The sequence below is a fragment of the Myripristis murdjan genome, chromosome 5, assembly GCF_902150065.1.
Source record: "Myripristis murdjan chromosome 5, fMyrMur1.1, whole genome shotgun sequence".
In the NCBI taxonomy this organism is placed as follows: Eukaryota; Metazoa; Chordata; class Actinopteri; order Holocentriformes; family Holocentridae; genus Myripristis; species Myripristis murdjan.
Window position 1 is genome coordinate 8,242,785 of NC_043984.1, and position 22,932 is coordinate 8,265,716.

The 22,932-nt window shown below is 41.2% G+C and overlaps 1 protein-coding gene across 1 annotated transcript; it reads left to right on the plus strand.

Moving 5' to 3' along the window:
* The first annotated feature begins 1,282 nt into the window (after window positions 1-1,282).
* rbl1 (retinoblastoma-like 1 (p107)) lies at window positions 1,283-22,712 on the plus strand. The gene is made up of 22 exons (XM_030052324.1): window positions 1,283-1,554; window positions 3,065-3,198; window positions 5,852-6,055; window positions 6,326-6,390; window positions 7,260-7,388; window positions 7,937-8,100; window positions 8,476-8,540; window positions 8,690-8,861; window positions 10,146-10,312; window positions 10,686-10,798; window positions 12,668-12,771; window positions 13,039-13,176; window positions 13,653-13,817; window positions 14,028-14,184; window positions 14,336-14,560; window positions 16,551-16,744; window positions 17,544-17,720; window positions 18,687-18,758; window positions 19,073-19,160; window positions 19,348-19,496; window positions 19,618-19,782; window positions 20,336-22,712. Exons 1-22 carry the CDS (start codon window positions 1,393-1,395, stop codon window positions 20,528-20,530), a joined length of 3,204 nt encoding a protein of 1,067 aa, XP_029908184.1. The 5' UTR covers window positions 1,283-1,392; the 3' UTR covers window positions 20,531-22,712.
* Window positions 22,713-22,932: the final 220 nt, after the last annotated feature.

A 22,932-nucleotide genomic window follows, 5' to 3' on the forward strand; every position in this document is an offset into this window, starting at 1 on the left:
CAATGATAATAATAATAATAATAATAATAATAATAATAATAATAATAATAAAAGTTATGCTTATATTAATGACGGCCGCCAGGTGTCGCAGTTTCCTGACTTTTCAGCAAAACCAAACTTCTCTTGGCGGAGGGAAGGAGGGGTGTGAAGTGTGTGTGTGTGTGTGTGTGTGTGTGTGTGTGTGTGTGTGTGTGCATGCGTGTGTGTGTGTATGTTTGTGTGTGTTCAGTATTATGATGTTTATAGTAATTTTTGCAGCCACAGGGTGGCGCTTTAACATTTACTGACTCTCAACAAGGAGAAGCAAGTCAGTTTTGCATGATAGTATGCAGAGTAGTATGCCTGCAAGCCAATAGTCTGATTAAGTATTTTTGTAATTACCATCGTGGGTACTGTTGACTGACACATATTGTCCTATACAGATGAAAACAATAGGCTAATACTGATAAATTACCATCTTTATTTTGTGGATTTTTAAATGTATTACTTACTATTTTTTAATTATGTAATTTATTATTTTGTACTGTTGTTTTGTAGTATTTGTAATGTGTATTATTTTCTAATGTAATCTTGTAATGTTTTGCAATATTATTTTGTAATGCTCAGACAAATATTTATATACTATAACAAGAAAGGAGGATTTATCATTACAATTATTGTTGTTGTTGTTGTCGTCGTTGTTGCTGATTTATGTGTGAATAAACAAATTTATTTATTTTAGTAGCAGCAGTAGTAGTTGTATTACTGTTATGCCTAGTCTTATTCAGTGAAGGATGGTATTGCTTTTCAAAAGGCAAACATAAAATTGGCACACCAGCAATACAACAAATCAGTAAACAAATAAATAAATCCTAATTTAGTCAAAGTCACTTACAGAAAGTACCAAGTACAAGGAAGTCTGAACTCAGGGTGCTGGTAGTGATAAACGAAAACACAGAGCGAGCGCTTTAGGTGTTAGTAGTTCCGTGCACAGCCCACAGCCTCGCGGGACAAACTGATTTAAATGTTAACTTTGCAACGCAAGGAATAAGGTAAAGTAAGTATATATATTGTAAAACTATAGCGTAGTTGAGTTGTAAATCTATAATTGTAGTAATATTACAGTTACTGCCCACAGTGATGGGAGTCAGGTTGCCTAGTAACGGCTGGTTGGAAGCAGCACGAGGACAGAAGGGGGTTGGGCAAGCGGAGCGTCCCTGCCTCGGTTTGCTCGCCTCCGATTGGCCGCAGCCGAGCAGTTTTCGCGCCAACGCGCTGCATTGTGGGGATGGGTAGCGGAAGTCCGTCCGGGGTTGATTGTTGTTTCGGTCCGGGCACGGCGTATCGTGTTTTGGTCGGTAGTTTTTAACTCGGGGTTTTGAACGAGATTAAACTGCAGCTCGGTTTTTACGAATGCGGGGAGACGACTCGCCAGATTCCGACTCGGGGAGGATGGACGAAAGTTCAGTCCGGAGGAGCCTGGAGACGCTGTGTCAGGAGTTAAACATGGACGAGCAGACTTCCACTGAGGCCATGGAAAACTTCTCAGCGATATGGAACACATACACTCTGGAGGTAGCTCCTGTCCGCCCAACACATCTGCTGCTGGCTAACTCTGCCGCTCTGAGTACAACTTATCATAGTCTTCTGTTGAAATGTTTTGACTTTTAAAGTTTAAAGCTTGCAAACTCAAACTTCAGTGCGGCGTGGAGCAGAAAAACAGCAGCAACTCTGTGGGGAAGTTGGGTTTACATGTGACGGGCAGCTGTCTAACGTCACGGCCATCTCTACTGAAAGCTGAAACACTAAACAGGTTCAGACAAAGTGAAGGGCCTCACTGTCTTCGTGGTTAATGGACGTGTCACGACATGACATTGTGCCTCTTCACACTTCCCCTCCAAGCAGTTTGTTTGCCTCGGCCAGTGATTACATAATCTCCGCACCCAATCTGATAGCATCGAGCTGATTGCCATGACATTTATCATTAATGTGCCACATGCTGGCAGAGATGGCATGGGAGGACAACATCAGACACATGCTGTTTAAATGCCACTGGCAGTCAGATCCACAATAACAGCCGCTCTCCTCCTTTATTACTCTATAAATTGACATTTGCCTGGTAAAGTGGTGGTAGGCTTTAGTCATTAATCCACTGTGGCAAGAGGATAACTTTACTGTGAGATACGTTGTGCTCTGATAGGACAGTGTTGTGTCTGTTGAGATCATATGTTTAGTGACTGGGTTAACTAATAATTAATACATGGTAGGAGTGGCATTCTTTAGCCATGTGGCTCATGGGTCGAGGTGATACGGACAAAATTAAATATAACAATATCTTCGACCTACCTTGTTACTGATACTGTGTCAATGGTGTAGATGACTGTTGATGATTCTTGATGCTTTCATAAAATATTTGCACATGAGATTTTTACTAAACAGATAACATATTGTGGATATGATGTCAAAGCAGGTACAAATAAATCATAAAACAGCTAGAACAACATAGAAAATTGCATTTCTTCACTGTAATGCAGCCTTTAAAACAACATTTATACCATATCATGATATTACAGTGTCTGAAATCTCACAAAGTATCAGTTTCATATGATGATAACAATAAGATCGATATATCACCCAGCCCTAATGTGTTTATCTATTCTGTGCAGCTTTGTTTGAGGTCTTTTGCGATTGAAGGACTATTGACAGCAATTGTCTGCCAACCCAGCTGTAATTGTTTTTGTGTTGCAGACTTGTTGTTAATGTTGTTGTATTTTTGCCATTGTCTGTAATTTTTGATTTGGTTGACATTTATAGTCCAGTGTTCCATCAACTTCAGTTGATGTTCATAACTTGGTGTTGTGGGGTGCTTTTGTTGGTCCAGTGACTGTCCTATTGTCTGTAAAAGAAGATTGCCTTTTTGTAGCAAAAGGTTATATAATGATGTTGTTTGTTTCTCTGTATTTGTGTGCCTGTTTGTTCTGTTCAAACTGCATGCAGCTTGTTTGGAGCACTCTGCTCCCACAGTAAATGTATAATCCTGTTATTATAATGGCACGATAATGATGATATTTATGTGCCTCTCCAGGGTGAGGTGGTCCACTGGCTGGCCTGTGCGCTGTATGCCGCCTGTAGGAAGGGATCCACTCCCACAGTGGGCAAAGGGCTGATGGAGGGAAACTGTGTGTCCCTCACCAGGATCCTTCGCACCGCCAAGCTCAGGTCAGTGTCTCCCAGTTCCAGACAAAGAAACTTTAATGTTTGACATGGTTTTATTTCATTTGTAGACTGTAGAATACAACGTAGTAACCAATCACAATACATGGTGTATAACAAAGAAGTTGTTGGAAAGTACAGAACAAAAAATCGCACATTAAAAAATATATAGATGTGCACTGCATAATTACAAAAAAAGTAATCCTGAGTGTAGAGTAAAAAGGCCTAAGGTGCATAATTTCACGCGCGCGCGTGCGCCCGTGCGTGTGTGCATCTGTGTGCCGTCTTTTGTGCAGTATCACATGTGGGGCCAGGGGACTAGTTCCCTAAATCAGGGATTTTCATGCAAGGACGCATATGTAGAGCTGCTGTCTGTCTTGAGACCCAGTATTGATTTTGTGTTGTAGAATAAAGTTGCTAAAAAGGTATTTAAGGTATCAAAGCACTTATATCCATCATTGCAGTGAATTCTACATTTGCTCTATATTTATTTGTGAAACTTTGTCTCATATTGAATATGAGCACATCAGTAAAAAAAAAAAAAATCTGTTATTTGTTGTTTAAATTTCTAGTTAATGTGATTTTTCAACATGGCAACTTTTCCAGGCAGAGAAAACAGCATCAGGCCCCTGAGAGCAAAGCCATAATAAATTAATTATCATCCTGTCATCTATGTAGTGCCTTTTTGTTTTTGAACAGTGAGCACGTTTACATGCACACCTTATTCCTGTATTAACCGGAATATTCGCAATATTCCGGTTGCGCACATGTCATGTAAACACGCACCGAACCCGATTAAGGTCATATTCCGGTTGGAGAGAATTCCGAATAAGCCCCCTGGAATATTCCTGTTCCAACCGGAATATTGGGGCTTGTAACCACCTTAGTCGGAAAACTCCCCGAACCGGAATATTCAGTCACGACTGCGCATGCTCGACTCACAAGGACTTGTGTGGCGTCTTCGTTGCTATGGTTACCTGCAAGCGGGGAAAACGGCATGGCGAACAGCAGCAAGAGCCAGGAGACTGCAGTCCGCCTTCAGCTAATGAAAGACTTAAATATCACGGAGTATATCCATGGGAGAAAACATAGAAATAGCGACAGAAGAAGAAGAAAAAGTAGAATAAGACGAGGAAGAAGACTTCTTCGTCTGTTTTTCCGGCAGACCAGACGCCTATACGCGTGCTGCTGCCCCCCGCGGCTGAGTGTCGCATTACGTCAGAGAGTGGAATACGCCGAAACACGGGGGCATGCCAAGTAACATGTAAACGGAATATTCCAGTTGCCGCGGCGCAGTTACCTTAACCGGAATATTGAGCCGAACCGGATTATGGTGTGCATGTAAACGTACTCAGTGATGCTTATTGTATTTAAATGGTGCATCAGCTGCTCTTTGGTTTAAAAATGTGTCCATGTTATCACATAGCTAAGACGGCTGCCACTACTCTCCAGTCATCAACACTTCCACACACTTCATCGTGATCAGTGGTGTTTTTGGGGACATAATGGACGTAGTAATTGTGTCGAGTTCACACTTCATGATTAAAAGAATTCCACTGAGAAAACAATGCAATTCTGTAGCCTTCCTCCGACCCACCTGCCTCCACACTGGGACCTACCAGTGGGTTATGACCCATAGTTTGAAAATCACTCCCGTAAATTAGAGTCAGGTTATTTCTCCAAAATGACACAAAATGTAATTATTATATATTAAAAATTTATGTTATACACATTCCACCAGAAGAATGATTCCACGTTTGCTGCTTACCCACATTCCCATTCACATTGCCACACCAGTCATTTCACTCCAACCCACTTTGTTTTCACTTCTTTGAGAGGACCCAGAAAAACTGTCAACATATGGAATAGATTTCAGCTTGTATTTGGTACTTTGAAGCTTTAGAAATGTCTGTGAACCTGTGCTCTTCAATTTAAATCTAAAGAAGAGGTTCATGATTATGCAGAGCAGGTTTTGAAAATAATTGTATTTGTAAACATATGACAACAACAACGGCCTGGAGGGAATTTGGAGTGTAGCACTTTTCTAAAACAACCTTGTAATGAGAGCTTTTGTTCAGTCTGATTTATGGTACCTTCATGCACTTTGCCAATCTGATTGGTTAAACAACAATATGTTTTGTGTTCAAACCACTCTTGGAACGGCTGACTTATTTTTCATTGTGTCTGTAGTCTTTGGGAGGTCTTAAAATTAAATTATGTAGCTTCACGAATTATTAAAAGAACTAAAAGATGTAGTCAATTAAAAAAATCGCTATGCAGCTCCGATTTCTATTTGGCTGCATTACTGAACAGTGTTAGTGGAAGAATATGTATCCCATCTGCTTGACTAAACACACTTGGGTATTATGTCCCTACACAATTAATTACTCTTTGTCCTTTTTCAGACTTTTAGAACATTCACTCCCATGTATTCAACAACAAATTGGCTGGTTTTGCTTTAATGTTGGTTTTTAAATTGGTTTTAAATCCAGTTCTTTGTAGCTTTAAAGGCTTTAGAAGTCATAAAAGTGGCTTTGTGAAGCGTGCAGATAGCCAATGTTTCTCTTTTCCAGTGGAAAGCACATGGCCGTGTGCATTTCTGAGAGCTTTTGGCACATGTTTAGCACTCAGCGTCCTCTGCTCTCTGCTTCCCTCCCAGTCTCATCCAGTTCTTCTCCAAGATGAGAAAGTGGACCGACATGTCCAACCTCCCTCAGGACTTCAGGCTGCGCATGGAGCGGCTGGAGCGCAACTTCGAGGTTTCCACTGTGATATTTCACAAGTTTGAGCCCATCTTCATGGACATGTTCCAGAACCCGCAGGGAGCGGAGCCGCCGCGGCAACCACGCAGCAGGAAACATAGGTTGGACATACACTGCTTTTTTGTTGTCACTGTTAATGTCTTTCTTTGGTTTTCTTTATACATTTGGCCATCTCTGTTATGCTCTCTCACTACACACACACACACACACACACAAGCACTTGCACTTGCACTCTGAACACAAGTGCTGAGATTTTAGTCTGTCTGTCACTTTCACTCAGACATCGTCCCTGTTATTGCCTCTCTCAGACAGACACACACTCACCCACCCTGAACTGAGCGAGTCTGTGCCCTCTCTCTGTCTCTCTCCAGGCGGCTGCCCTGTCACATCAGCGACGTGTTCAAGTTCTGCTGGACTTTATTTGTCTACACCAAAGGTACCAGGAAGCGAAACCACACAGATTAGTGGCTAAATATAATGTGGTAATTTAATGTAATGTGATAATTTAATGGTGTCAGAGATGGCTGCACAAGTTACTTGAAAGAATAATTTAGAGCTTTGATATATCTTGTATTAGAAAAGAAAGCTTATGATCAGTGGCCCGCTGGTGTAGTTAGGCTCTGGACACTTGTTTGGCTGTCTTGAATTAGGGCTGAGCCATAAAATTATTCATTCAAATTCATGTTTTAAATCAAAGCAAAATCTGAATCTCAATCATAAAAAGGAGATTTTGACTACATATGTTATAACAGTTGCCAAGCGCTCTGTCAAACAAGCCACAATTCACTCATCAGCACAGAGCCTGCGTGCACTAATCACCTGTCACGTAATCATGCACACAAAGATTCCCTTTAGTCAATAGTAATAGTGGTACATTTAAAAAATAAGGGGAAAAAAACTAGATTTAAATTGTAAAGGTTTGAAAAAAAAGTTAAAGTTAGCTATTTGAAAAGCTCTGTGTCTGTCCATGAATATTTTAAGCCTCTGTGAACTTTGCAACAGAATTTTTTAAATCTTTTATAATTTTAAATCTTAATGGATTTTAACATTTTGCTGTCATATGACCTCTAAACAATAGTTAGTTACCTTGCCAAAGTGTCTGACAGTTTAAACCAAAATGTCCTGCTTTTTTTTGTTGCTCTCCTGCCCTGGCTGTGTGTGTTTATGTGCATTTTGTGGTTAAATTCCATGTATTCTTATGTGTTATTCCAAAGACACTTCTGTTTATCTGATGTTAGAAAAGCCACAGCCACTGGGTTTCAGATATGAGGTGGTGAACTTTGTGCGTTTGTGTGAATGTCTCAGGTAACTTCCGCATGATAGGCGACGACCTGGTGAACTCGTATCACCTCCTGCTCTGCTGCCTGGACCTGGTGTTCGGCAACGCCCTGCTCTGCGCCAACAGGAAGGACCTCATCAACCCGACATTCAGAGGTGGGCTTCCGTCTGTCAGAGAGACGCTGTCAGACTGAGGATCCTTCCACAAGATCAGCTTCACTCAGAAATGATCTGTGTTTAGTTATCGTCTAATCTGCGAAGAAAAAGGACAGCCTAACATTAGTGCAAGTCTTGGTGAATATAATTGTTTAGCTAAAAGTTCTGGACTTAATTGTTGACTTGAATCTTGGTTTACAAACTTAAATAGAACCAGCAACTACTGAATCGTGCATCTGAGGATTTTGAGACAATAGTGATAATAGCCATCCAAGCAAATGACAACATGAATATGTACATAGCAGTAGGAGAGACCTGGCACCTGGCCACAGCAGCTCTTCATCTGCCATTTTTCAGTGAAGTCTTTTGTCAGATACCTGAAACAACACACCTAGCCTCGCCTCACTGATCCAGGATGGTTCTGTCGTGTGAATGCGTTCAATGGAGAGATTGTGTGGATATTAGCCAGTATTATGAAGGATGATACATGAATTATTTTCCTTCCTTGAATGTAACCCGTGTGTGTGTGTGTGTGTGTGTGTGTGTAGGCCTGCCTGCTGTCTACCGTGCAGACAGCCAGGTCTCCCCAGATGAGCCTCCTCCATGTGTTTTGGAGAGGCTGTGTGAGCTCCACGATGGACTGGTGGTGGAGGCTAAGGGCATCAAACAGCACTACTTCAGGCCCTACATACAGAGACTGTTCCAGAAACAGGTACACACACACATTCACTCCTTCCTTCATGGATTAATATCATTCCTTCTTAATTCCTTACTCCCTTCTTTCACTGATAAATTCATTTATTTCTTCTGTCTGTCTTTCTGTGATCCATATTCATTCATCCCTCTCTTGGTGATGGATTGGTGGTGGAGCCTAAAGGCAGCAAACAGCACTACTTTAACATAAATTATTTAAACAGTTCTCTGTTTGAATGTCTGGGTGTTATCTTTATAGCCAGCACTGCATCACTAATTTGTGTTGCAGATTCAGCTTTCCTGCTTTTACTCAGATTTCATGCTTTTTCTTTGTTTGTTCACTTCATGCAGCATCATTGGACTGAATTTGACCTCTGACCTTTTCTCCCCTCAGATTCTAAAAGGCAATGATGAGCTGCTGACGGAGCTGCTGGACCCTCAGAACTTTATTGATAACAAGTAAGTCCATCAAGCTGTCAGTGTTTGAAACTCAAGGGTCGGGGAGATTTTGATTGTTTCTTCGTCCCTTCATAACCCCCATCTCTCTCTTTTTCTCGAGCTCTCTTCATCACTTCCTCCATTTCTTAGAGTATGTATGTTCTTTGCAGTAAAGCCATAAACAGGGAGTATGAGGAGTACGTGTTGACAGTCGGGGATTTTGACGAGCGGGTGTTCCTGGGAGCCGACGCTGATGAGGAGATCGGAACACCGAGGAAGGTTATTCAAGAACCTTCCGCAGGCCAGATCGCTCAGAACCACCTGCAGCAACACGTAGAGAAGGTACACACACACGGAGCATTTGAAACAGCATGGAGAGAGGACACATACAGCAAAATGTACATTATGTGGAGAATATACGCAATGTACTGCACTTCTTAATCGGTTCACAAATTCCAAAAATCAATACATTTTTCAGTTTTTCATTCACATTATGGTTTCAGTTTTTTCAGAGCGAAATGGCCTACACTACAGGCACCTCTGCTGTCAGCATGTGTGACGAGTCATTTCTGAACATGTGAAGAAAATAACTCAGTTCACAACCTGGTTCATTTCATAAGACCTATGTCCCTACAGCGTTGTTGATAATGAAGGCTTTCAGTTCGTGCCACACCACCCCGTCAGCTTTATACTGAGAAAGTGTTAAAAATTTGTGAAAAGGGTTTTAGCACATGCAACCAGGTCTAGATCAAAAACTACTGCAGATATATTGCTCAAACCTGGACATTAATTTTAGAGAAGGGATGCACCAGTCAGACACTTAACATTGGAATCGGTTTGATTTTGACCAGAAATGCTGGATCAGGTGAAACAGTTTACTGATGACAACAGAGTCAGAGCAGCAGAGCACACAGATGATAATTAGTGACACACACGTCTCTGAAGGAAGTAAGCATGGGGCAAAATGATGATGCTTGTACACCAAAAACACCCACAAATGTCACAGGTTTGGGATCATTTTAAGCTTATCCTGGGTTCCAGTGTGTTTTGCCCAAAACATTTCTGTTTCAGCTGTTCCACTGTTCATTCTATTGAGCTAAAGCTAATGCTAAGTAACATCCATTTCTGCTGTAGCAGACGGTCAAATCCTGTGGGTTTATGGCAAGAAGTCATGACTTGCAAAAAAAAAAAAAAAAAAATCTAAGAAATCTGACCCAAACAAGTGATGTGGCATTCATGGGCTGTTGTGGGACTGAGGCATGACGCTGTGCTCAGATACATCCTAAACACACAGAGTGTGTGTTATTGTTGTTGTTATCTTTTTCACTGATGATGATTGCAAAAAAGATCATGATGTTGTTCACTTTGGTCTTTTGTGTTGTTATTCTATGTTAATAAAACAAAACTGTTTACTCAATTAATTGTAACGATAATTGGTAGAATACTTAATACTTTCGACATGAAAATTCATCAATACATCATCAATGTATCATTACTTTTGACAGGATTCATAACAAAATACATGGATTGATAATGAAAATAAGTTCGTAATCATTGTTCGTTGCAGCCCTGCTTCACTGTACATCTAATTCATCTAATTGATCATTTATGTGTCTGTCTCTACAGTCTGCTTCTCTGACTCCCTCCACCCCTCTGACCGGGCGCGTTTACCTGAAGGAGAAGGACCTGCTCGTCACTCCCGTCTCCTCAGCAACGCAGAGCGTCAGTCGGCTGCAGAGCATGGTGGCCGGGCTGAGGAACGCCCCCAGCGAGCAGCTGCTGCAGATCTTCAAGTCAGGATGCCTTCTGTCTTTCTCCTCTTCTCTTAACTTCTCTTCTAGTTGCTGGTTTCTTATGGTATAGCAGTGGAACCTTCACCTAGTTCGCAACAGATGGTTTCCACATTTAACACTTATAGTGGAGAAAAACACAGCAAAGTAGAACAGAGGAAATTAGGCTACTTTCAGCTGAAATGCATTTGATTAGCACAAAGAAGTAGCTTCACTGAGTATACTGAAATGTTTCATCATTGCCAACATGCTGATATTCTATGTTAAATAATTACAGAAACTAAAATCACTATGTGTGATTATACACAATAAATTGTGCAACCCTAAAACTCACAGCCTCCCTCCTAATGTCGTGTGTGTTGTTTTCTTCTTGAAGGTCCTGCTCCAGAGATCCCACAGAGTCCATCCTGACCAGAGTCAAGATGCTGGGACAAAACTTCAAAGAACATTACACCAACGACTCTGAGGACACGCCTGGCTCTCATATAGGTACAGCACCAGCTGTACACACACACACACACACACAGTTTCACATCCAACATGTTGCATTTGCACGGGTTTTATATAGCGGGTAAACATGGAAGAGGATTCGCGCTGTAACCTGTGAGCTGCTTTGGGGCATATCAAAGTATGATAGACTGGGCTTCACCTTCAGCTGCCCACATAAAAATATCTTTGGAAAGTCTGCAGTATGGGATGTGACATGCTGGGTATCTGCTCATCCCAAATATTGATCTATTATTTTAATTTTTCGCTCATTCACAGTCTCACATTTGAGCCTATCTGACTCCTCCACAGGCTCACTGAACCAGGATCACCCGCTGAATCGTGTAGGCTGCTTTGCATCTTTGACATCGAGTGCCCTTGTTGTAATGAATCCAAGCATTTATTTATCTTGGAAAGTCAAGCTCAAGTCAGTACAGCGGCAGTGACATGAATTCCAAATGTCTGTAAAGAAACTAACAGCAGTCACACTCCTCAGCCAGTCCAAAAGGTGTTCACACAGCTCGCTGTACAGCAGTGGGATAGCAGGAGTAGAGTCACGCCGAATGCTCCATTTAACGCTTTGAAATTTGATCAAATCCACTTTGCTTCTTTTCTATGAAATATTGCAAAAAAAAATCTTATTTGGCCTATGAAGCTATTTGATATTTTTTATTTGTTTTATAATTTTTTTATTTTTGTATATTTTTTTATTTTGCTTTTAATTTTTAATTATTTTTTTTCTTTTGTCTTAGGGATAAGGTTAGAGTTATTTTTTATTTTGTTCTTTGTATATTTTTGGAGGGGACTTTCCAAAAACAATTGCATCTTCATAGGCCGAAGTGGCATTTCTTTAAATCTATTTTTGAAAAAAAATGAAGGCAATGTTGGTCAGAACGTTAAATAAAATAGTTGAGAAAATAAAGGCCAGCCTGTGGACTTCTTGGCTTCAGAGGGTTAAGTTTTCCACCGCTGCAGTCTCATTCACTGCATTATTTAAGAAATGATATTTTTCTTGTGAGTTTTCTCATGTATTTGTTTCTACCTTCTGGTTGTCTTTGTTGTTTTTCTCTCTTTTTTGTTGTTTGTTGGCCTATTGTGTGTGACAACCTGGATGTACTGCCCTCAAATGGTGTTTCCTCAAATGTTCAAGAAAAATCAGGATTGTTGTGAGCTCTGCAGCTGCCACACACCCAAACACAAAACAAAGCATTGCAACAGCTGCTTAAATGCTCTCATTCTCTGGTTTAAAGTCATTCCCATCTGTAAACATGACTGCTGCCAGCTGCTTTCCACTGAGCGCCCAACTGCTGCAAGTAGCGGACGACCGTCATTTAGAAAAAAATTTGCATAATTGGATTAGAGGGGGAATTCATTAAGTAATTTAAAAAATGCATTAGCTATTGATCAGACAACTTGTAGCCAAACACCTCAAAATTCCCCCGGGTCAGCTGTGAGAGCAATATTAGTTCACTGCATCCCTACAATCTGTTTCTGCCTGTGAATCTGTCATTTGCTCCAAACTTGACGGAGAACCGGATGAAGCTGGCTAATTTAACTGTGGTTCCTAAATTGGGAGCTGGGGAGTGATGCTGGTGCATGACTCAGGGGTCCCAGAGTAAAACATGGAGTAATTAAGTATTGCTACTTCATTTACTAGAAGGTAACCCAGGGAGAGAACAGACTGAGATTGACTGAATTTTCAGTCTTGCAGCTGTCGTCTTGAACTGTCGTACACACTCTATACCGACCTGACAACACTAATCTGTGTTGATGGTGATGAGAGGACTGCCATAACACATTTTTTAATTGGTGTTTGACACAAAAACTTGATGGAATCCCTGTGATATTTGAATTATCTTTCTGTTGCTTCAGATTTTGCAGAGAACCGCCTGAAGTTGGCTGAGATCTTGTACTATAAGGTCCTGGAGAACGTCATGGTTCAGGAGACCAAACGGCTGCAGGGCAAGGACATGACCGTAAGTAAGAGTGACTCACAGCAGAAATGTCTTTAAAGGGTCATAAACTGTCTGTGGAAACAAAGATGAGTGGGGAAAAATGGCTCCCATAATTAAAACATGCTTTTATTTCTGTGTGTGTGCCTGTCTGTGTCTTTCTATGTCTGTGACTGTCTGTGTGTGTGTGTCTGTGTGTGTGTGTGTGTGTGTGTGTGTGTGTGTGTGTGTGTGTGTGTGTGTGTGTGTGTGTGTGTGTGTGTGTGTGTGTGTATGTGTGTGTGTTTCTAGGTGTTGTTAGAGCAGGATATCTTCCACTGTTCCCTGATGGCGTGCTGTCTGGAGGTGGTGTTGTTCGCCTACAGCTCCCAGAGAACCTTCCCCTGGATCATCAGCGTCTTCAAACTGGCCCCATTCTACTTCTTCAAGGTAACTCTCACACACACACACACACACACACACACACACACACACACACACAAATTAAGCTTTTGGCTCACATACCATTGACAAAAATAATTAACCTACATTTTTGAAGGAAATATGTCACATACCCATTTTCAGTGCTATTTCCCTGATGGAGCGAGGTTTAAACTTCTGAGCGTTAGTTTAAACTTGCTTACTCTTTTGTGTAATGGATCTCAATTTAAAAAAAAAAAAATGAACTAATGGAACATTCTTATTCTTTTGTTATTAGTCGGTCATTAATGTCTTCTGCTAACATACATTGCACCTCTTATGAACTAATAAATTACACTTAATATAATAATGTATGTAATTTATCAAAAATAAACATGTAAACATTTATTATGTTTAATAGGGATGTTCTGTTACATTTTGACAAGTTACATTTGACTCTGTGTGTGTGTGTGTGTGTGTGTGTGTGTGTGTGTGTGTGTGTATAGGTTATTGAGGTGTTTATCCGCTCAGAGGAGGGCCTGTCCAGAGACATGGTGAAGCATCTGAACTCCATAGAGGAGCAGGTTTTGGAGAGCAGAGCCTGGACCGCAGACTCTGCACTGTGGAGCGCCCTGCAGGCTGCTGGGAACAAGGTCCCCACTGTAGAGGAGGTCAGGAGACACACACACACTTACAAACATTTGCAACAGCGTGTAGTGGCATGTTATACAGATGTTCTGCCACATTGTGATGTCTTCTCTGCGGTTTCTCTTTCTGTCCTATCAGGTGAAACAGCCATTTATAGAAATTTAAAAAATCCATCTTTCCCTTTTTTCACTTTCTACTTCTTCCCTCTCTTCTCTTTCTGTCTCTCTCTCCAGGTGAATTTCTCCACCAGTCTAGACACAGGTTCTGGGTCTGGTCTTGGTTCTGGTTCCACCACTGGGAGTCTGTCCCATCTGCCCCTGGCCACCCTCTCCCCCATCATCCACCCCCGCATCAGGGAGTGCCGATCAGGCCTTGGCAGCGCACGCAAAGGTGTGTGAACTCGTGTGAACTAGGTCAAGGTGTGAACTGCTACTGAGTGAAATAGTGATCAGGGCTGTAGATTTGTTTAAAAACACATCAAGATGCCTTGTAGACTTGGTGTGTTGCATCACTCTTACTACCTCTCGTTCTCTCTGTCCAGACGTGCCTCCCTCTCCTCTGTCGGTCCACGACAGGTACAGCTCCCCCACGGCCGGCAGCGCCAAACGGCGGCTCTTTGACGACACTCCGGCCCCGCTGGGAGTGGCACCTGGTGGCAGCCCGGTCTCCTCCCCGGCAAAGAGGCTAACGTTCAGCTCAGGAGGCACGCTGAAGATTGGAAGCCCGCTGAGCCAAACCACCATCCTTACACTGAACCCACTGCAAGGTAACATGAACACACATTTACAGACCTGAACACAAACAAATATACACATGGATAAACTTGAATGGATATGTAAGGAATAATTTGCCATGAGTCTTGATTCTTTCAATAATGATCAGCACTCTGTTCATTATCCCTTTTATTACACAGTGACACATCAGAAACATTTGGCATGGAATGCTGATTTAAAGTTGTTTTATTACAAGACAAAAGCCTTTCCACTTTTTTACCAAAAAATAGATCAGCAACACTGTAACTAAAGACATGTAGTTGCCATCCGTGTGCTGAATTATAGAAGAACTGTAAGCATAGAAGCTTTATCAAATCCATTCAGATAACCCCTCAACCTCTAACCTAAATCAAAACTTTTGCTCTAATAATAAATTTAATAATATTTGGAAAACCTTGTACGTTGATCCTGGTTAGCCAAATGTTTGTCTACTGTAGCCAAGAATGATGTCTTTTCACCACAAGGTGGAGCCAGTTCCTTTGATCATAAAAAAGTAGAAAAACAACTTTAGTCCTCTTGGCTGTAAAGTGATGTCACTGCATGTGAAACATCGCCGTGTTTTTCAGAGGTGACAGACCTCAGAATGCGTTCTTTGGCCAAGTGGAAGTAGGTAGGATAGGCACAAGTAAATCGGTGTATCAGCTAGGGAGAGCGCCCTGCAGCCAGAAACCCTGTGATTAGGTCTACATGACTTTTTGCTTCATTTCTGAATTTGAGGTCGGAGACAAAATAATCCAAGTAATCCAACAAGGGTCTTGTGAGAAAGAAATGCATCCCTAATTTCCTTCCAAAATAAACACTTTTTTCCGTTTGCAGACTGCTTTGTGAGGACTAAATAAAAAAAAAGGTGGGATTATCTCTGTGTTAGGGTATGAATCTCCGTCATGAGGCTGATGCAATGCACATCTCGGTGTATTGCCAACAATCTGTTACATTAAAGATGTATATGAAGCTACCACTGCAATACCTATTGATGTTTGGTGCGATTCCACCTGATTTGAGTCAATATAATATGATTCAACACGCTACAATACAGTGCATGGCCTCAGTGTGGGTGTGTGTTGATATTCCATTTTTGCAGTGCGATATGATGATAGAGACCTGTGACTTTGGTGACATAATGTGACCATGCAGAGGAGGTGGGAGAACGTTTTGATGCTACTTTTTCCGCAATTATAGCTGCAGGCAGTGTCCCTCATTCTCCCTGAGTCACTCCATTACGTCTCTGGATGTGGATGGGGAGATTAACATAAGCTTTGTGTTTCACTGCTATAAAACAGTTATAGAAAGCGTGCCAAACAGCAAAGTTTTCTGTTTATCTTACAAAACCCAAAGTTTTTCCACACTTCAATTTTATGAATGTTTGGCTGTGCAGTGTCAATTTTTTTCACTGTTTGTCAGCATGTTTGAGGAGGTGGAGAGGAAAGACAGGAGAGGGTGAGGAGCACTTGTTTTGTTTGAGCAAGGGGAGCAGGGGTCATGTGACCTGATGTGACCGTCACAGAGAGAAAGAGACGGTGCAGGGGGGGAGAAAATAGGAAACAAATGCATGCAATTTTAAAGCAACAACAACAGCAGGTAGTTGATGCAAAAAATAATATATATGCGCTTCATATCAGGATGTATCATTATGCAAAGTGCCACACTGATTTTTCCGCAATTCACTTGCAGTGTACTTGGTATTGAAAGAGGCTGTCTGAATTGATGTAGCCGCGTCTTACACATCAAGCCCGCTACATTGAGATGCATCTGTAATTCACCATTATGCGATTCACCATTTGCAAAAACATTAGTGTAGTTAACGATTCAGTCAGTGTAAAATTAGTGAAAAATCTTCAGAGGTGTGGAAGCGGTCGCTGTGTCGAGCAGTATAACAGGCAGCCTGTCGGGCCAGGAAAAAAAAAAAAACAGTATGGTTTTGCCCTAAATCTGATCGTGTGTGTGTGTGTGTGTGTGTGTGTGTGTGTGTGTGAATATGTGCAGGTGTGAAGAATGACAGTGGTATAACAGTGATCCAGGTGCAGCCTGCTCCGTGTGACTCACCTGGTCCCATCACAGCTCAGCTCCTGCTGACCGCCTCCCCCAGCCGCCCCATCTCTACCACTGTGACCTCCGACCCCCAGCCAGGAGCCACTCGACCACGACGCACAGGGTCGCTGGCTCTCTTCTTCAGGAAGGTACGGGCTGGAAAAGAGACAGGAACATATTTATGTACATGATACTGTTGATTTCTTAAAATAAACGAGAGAAATTGCACTTTGGTTTCTTGTAGGAGGGGGACAAGAATAATGGGCTTGTGGGTTCTCTTCAGGGAAAAAAACTTGTTTCAATATTGAGCCACTAAATGAATTCATCATAATCTTGCACCTTCATATAGCTGTGGTGTCCCCGCACACCTGGATAATTGCTTCCACAGATGTATCATCTCACCTTATTGCTTAGCTCATAAAAGTGTCCTCCAAAAGATATCCTTTCCTCATGAATTTAATTTCAGAGAGAGGATTAATTATTTTATATAAATCCTTTCTGAACAGATCATTTTAATAGTGGTTTATTATTGTATTAATTTGCTATTATCAACTGTTAAGAAACTGTTGCAGACATTGTCTTGTGAATTTCCTAGCCAGTATGTTCAGAAACAGTCTAATGTATTGATGACAGAAGTGTCATCTGTGCTGCCTGAATGGGAAAAAAAATCCTCACAGTCATTGTAGGTGTGAGAGCAATCTGTAGCTATAATGAGATTTTGATGTTTATGCTGTGCACTTGTATATGACGTGCTGTTGTTACGGTCAGTGCATGGCACAAGGTAATTTGCCTCCCACTGCCTCTTTTGTCCTATACAAATAAACTTTATTGATGTAAGTATTTGTATAGGATGGGTCAAATGCAGATCATAATAATCATTATAGTTGTTTTTATTGTTATAACATTAGTAATATTATTATTATTATCATTGCCTTTGTCTGCCTCCAGGTCTACCACCTGGCCAGTGTCCGTTTGAGGGATTTGTGTGTGAAGTTGGACATCGCGCCAGAGCTCCGCGGGAAAATCTGGACTTGCTTTGAACATTCACTGGTCCACTGCACCGATCTGATGCGGGACAGGCACCTCGACCAGCTGCTGCTCTGTAGCATTTACATTATATCCAAGGTAAGAACACAAGAGCAGCTGTGCACACATGGCCCCACAGGGCTTTTCACTTAATTAAGAAAATGGTGAAATTGCACTATTGACTAATGCAGTTTGAGATCTGCAAGAGGCTGCAGTATTTTCTCTTGGGGCAAATGTGTTTCAGATAACTTAACAAGGTATTTAATTTCCAAATCACAAGAGTTTGCAGTTTTACCTCGGAGGGAAACGTGTTTTCAGGCTACCTTCCTTAAACACAGTTTCTCTGTCGTGCAGAAACCCTGACTTTCTCATTTAGTGGAACGCCAGAGAAAATCTGCCATTTTATGCAGCAAATCCTCAGCATAAGCATCCTATTTTTTCTCCTCTTTACAAGCACTTGAAAATAAATAATGTTAAAAAAACAATCTCCCCAACTATCACTGTATATCTTTTTAAATTTTGCAGTTTTGTGCATGACTAGAAGACACACATTTCAGTCTAGCATCACTGATCTCATGTTCAAATATTTAATTTCACTAATTAAGATTTAATTTTTTTTGTAATGATTTGTTTTGGTCCATTTTCAGGGTTTTTTCCCTCCAGTTTTCTGTTATTGTTGTTGTTTTTTTGTTTTGTTTTGGGTTTTTTTTGTTAATTTGTTGCTAATTTTATGGTATTTTTGCCTTTTGTTGTTGTTATGTGTTTTTTTTTTTAATTTGCTGATGTGCTCATTGCTTTTTTCCCCACGTTTTTTGAAAGAAATCAAGTGAATCTGCTCGGGAATCTGCACAGCATATCAGTATTACATCAATGTAGTGATAAAAGATTATATCATGTGATTTGTTGTCTTTACTGCATTTCAGTAAAGAGATGCAATTTGCTGAGCTCATTAGACTGCTGTATGGTGTATCACCACCTGCTTGGTCATCATATCTACCTTTCTAATAACTGTTTATTAACAAGAGAATATGTTTTTTAATTAAATCTCCCTCTCTCTCTTCCTAGGTCACCAAAGAGACTCACACCTTTCAGGACATCATGAAGTGTTACCGCAGCCAGCCACAGGCCAGCAGCCATGTACGACACACACACACACACACACACACACACAGCTCAGTACGCTGCAGTAAACTACACCACACTTCAATATGTCAAGATGCAGTGTAATACAAGAGCAAAACACTGCACCACACAGTCATCTTGCTGTTGCATGTGTAACTGTATCAGTGTTGACTGATGGTTTGTCTTTTTTTATAGCGGAAGTGAAGTGTATATTTTGACTAAAAAAACTGTAGAACGTTTAATGAAATATTCACTCCTTGCCATTTGAAATTTTGTCTCTCAAATTTCTTAATTTCTCAAAATTTGTGGGTGCATGTGCCTGTTTGTAGGTGTACCGCAGCGTCTTACTGCGTCACACCCCCAGAGAGGCGGCAGGTGATGAGAACATGGAGGTGGACCCTGCCTCAGGTGGCGAATGTGAGAAGACACATAACAAAAACACTCCAAGCTCCACACATACATATGAGATGTTCATACATACAGTCAAACACACTTCCTCCTAGTCTATTCCTGGAGGAGGAATAAAGCTCATTTGTGTTAGATTATCCCGTCATCAGCTAAACAATGAGAAGTAAACAGTAAAATGATCCATGTGTCCCTGCAGCTGCAGAAAAAAACAGTCAGGCTTCAGGGGAGGCCAGCTCTGACCAATCAGGGGAGGAGGAGCGCGGTGACCTCATCCAGTTCTACAACTCCGTCTATGTGCTCAAGATGAAAAGCTTCGCTCAGAGATACACCCCACACGACAACAGGGTACGACACACACACACTCTCAAACATCACAAGTATCAATCTAAGTAAAGTTCTTGACACTTGATAACGGTCATGAAGTGTGAGTGTTAACACTTGGGTGGGTGTGTTTTGCCTCTCTCAGATGGACGCTCCGCCCCTCTCTCCCTTCCCGTCGGTTCGGGCTCAGCCTCTGTCTCCTCGTCGCATCTCCCAAAGACACTCCCTGTACGTCTCGCCTCATAAATCTTCCTCTGGCTGCCTCACGCCCAACTCCTACACATACAAGATCAACGGCAGCCCGTCTAAGGTGAAGATACAGACACACCGCACTCAACACACATATATTTAGCCCATGAAATTACAACAATTACTATTTCAAAATCAAAGAAATCCTCAAAAATATGGTTGCTGTGAATGTAAACGTAAAGAAGACTCCAAAGTGTGACAGTTACCCAAAAACTCAAAAGGGTGTTTTCTTTACATTCCCAGCAGCACTGACAGCTTAGTGTGTTTTTAGCACACAGAATGCCATGTGCTCGGATTTGGGGGGGAAAAAATCATTTAAACTTTAAGCAAAGGAGAATTGCATTTCAAACAGGTTTTTAATAGTCTTAAAGCAACCAGTGGTCCCCCAAGTATCTGTGAAACGGTACCTGGTACACCAAACATGATTTCTGCCAACAAGGTGAATACATTTTGGTCCAGTGCCTATTTTTAGTTTTAAAATGCTTCTTCAACTCAGATTTGATCCCAGTTTATTATTGAGCAGATCCCGCACTCGCTACTTTTAAGGAATTCTCAACTCACACCGGACAGAAAGGGATAGCAGAAATTGAATCTTTCCTCCTCTCTCTATCCAGGAGTTGTCAGACATCAACCGGATGATCCGGCAGGGCTGTGTGAGCAGGAAGAGAGCCTTCACCATGGAGGGCGACGTGATGATGTCATCGGCCTGCGACTCCCCCAGCAAGCGGGTGTGTCCAGAGAGCAGCAGCAGTCCAGACGTGCTGCTGAAGCGCCTGCAGGACGTGGTGTCAGAGAGACAGAGTCACTGATGGACAACCAAGCCTCAAATGTAAACCATTACTGTGAGAGTAATGAATTGAATTTCATTACACACCTTTTCTCCTTTACAAATAGCTAGCAGTCACTTGAGAGTAGCCAGCACATGTGGAGCTAAAGGGTGAGCAGGGAGGGCAGAGGTTGCTTTACAGCTCAAAGGCTGTAGCTCACTCTGCTTTAAGCCATTACAACACTGATGTCACAGTGTTTTTCAGGAATACACAAAGTAATGGGTATTGGTACCCATGTATTTTTCACATTATGACCCAAGGGTCAGAAAACACACATTCTGGACAGATGCCATACGACATGTCATTTTGGTGGGTGATTTTATGCAAAGCGACTTCCAGGTCCATGAGTGCACCAGTGTTGTCATCATGCCAGAATTTTGACCTCAGTATTACGTTTAATGCTGAAATATAGAGCTTTTTCACAGCCGCCAGTTTGACATGAAATACCTGCTTTACACAAAAATTCTGTATTAGTGAAGAAGTTTCGCATATAGGACTTTCATCTGGTCAAACACATTTGGTCAAAGTATTGAATGTTTATTTAAAAAATCTAATATTGAACTCTTATATTTGGCTGTGGAGCTAAAAAAGACTCAAAATTTCAGTTGTCATGATGACACCAGGGTCCACATTTTGTTAGCATGGGTGAGTCCAGTGGGAATCGAACCCCGGCAGTCTTAGTGCCTTGTGTCAGCGTCAAATGTAAGTAAGGAAGTGAAAAACACCAGCATAGGAGTAACCGGAAAAGGATTTCTAATATTTGAGCCAAAGTCAAGAGCTGAAAAGCTGTGCGGGGGCGGTTAGATTCTCACTGGCATGCACACCGGAGGCTGGATCGCGCTTTGCTTCCAGGTCAGGTAAAAATATATCTCGAATCAAAGATTTCATTCAGGCCTCAAGCTTTTGTATAGAATTTTCTTTATCAGAATATAACAAACCAAGGCCCCCTTTATTTTTTCTAGTATTAAATGTGACTTCCACTACAGTTTTAGGTATTTCCAGGTATTTTCTGCACTCTCTACTTTTTGTAGAGAAAAGTCAATTTGACTAATTTTTATTCTTACTAATCTTTCGTACTAATCTTTTACAATCTCCTTTTCTTTTTATTGCGGTTTAGAACCAAACTGCTGTTTTGTAATATCCTGTAATTATAGGCTTAATGGTAATAAGAGTGCTGGTTTGAAGCAGCATTTTTGTCTTGAAATGTGTAGTATCTACACTTTGTTGTTAATGAATGTAACATTTTATGGAATCTGCATCTTCATTCATGCAGTGTTTTTTTTGTTTTGGATGATTAAGTGAAAATGTACTTTTATTATGTTCACATTTATAAAAACTGTTTTTTTGTTTGTGTTCACTTCTGGTTTCCAAAAGCACACCAGCTACAGAGACAGAGGAACTAACTGACCAGGAAGAAAATGCAAAACAGATGATTTTATTTTTTTCCCCAGACAATCATCAGCTTCATAGCATGGATAGGAAAGTCAAAGTTCATACACTCTGGTGTGTTTCCTGCTTAGCCCCGCCTCTCTGTCTGTTTAGCCTTTAATTGAACACGTACAACAGCGCTTATGCAAATTTGAGTTTTCTCAGCGTTGTGCTCACACAGAAGGATTCCTCAGTGAGGTCCAAGGAATTTGTAAGGATTTGGGGAACATTTAATTATGGCAAAAATTACAATCCAAGTGATTTTTTTTTTATATTGTGTACAGTGCAAAGATTATATATCCTGTTTTCATCTGCATGATACAGTTAAGTGTTTTGTTAATTGTGAAAAATAAATTCCAAGTGTGCATAGTTTTGCAGGCCTAAAAAATTTCTAGACTAATTTGTAGATTCCTTGATCAGGATGGTCTTCTTTACGGACCAGAGAGGCGAGCCAAAGCAGGCCAAGTGGGACACTCTGATGGCTTTTCATTTCTACTTTACAAACGTTTACTGACACAGAATTTACTGCTTGATGTCATTATTCAAGTGGACCTTTGATGCAGCACCCAAACTGTTATCATAATGTTTAAAATAACATAGTGTAGGTGCGAACTGCCTTTCTATGGCAGCTATTATGTTAAAAGTTGATATTTTTCTAAAGCAGTGAACTGAAGTCTTATCAGTTATGGTGTGCGTGACTATTTTAAATGTAAAATAAAGTTTTGTGTTTTGATTATCCTTTAGAGCATCTTCTCATTTGTCCAAGCAGTCATTTTAATTGAATTCCTGAGATGCAGCAGCAGCAGCTGGACTGAGGCTGGAGGGTCACAGTGGTGGCTGGATTCCCAAGACTAGTTGAGGAGTCGGGGCTGGGAAAGTGAATGAGCAGTGATCTGAATCTTACAGTCCACATGAAATGAACTCAGATGACTTCTACTCCCTTTAAAAGTTTCTTA

Excerpts from the sequence above, each read along its gene's own strand:
- rbl1 (XM_030052324.1), top strand. The coding sequence starts at position 1,393 with ATGCGGGGAGACGACTCGCCAGATTCCGACTCGGGGAGGATGGACGAA. Across the intron at positions 17,721-18,686 it reads GCATTTACATTATATCCAAG|GTCACCAAAGAGACTCACAC; the intron begins GTAAGAACACAA and ends CTCTCTTCCTAG. Across the intron at positions 19,161-19,347 it reads CCCTGCCTCAGGTGGCGAAT|CTGCAGAAAAAAACAGTCAG; the intron begins GTGAGAAGACAC and ends GTGTCCCTGCAG.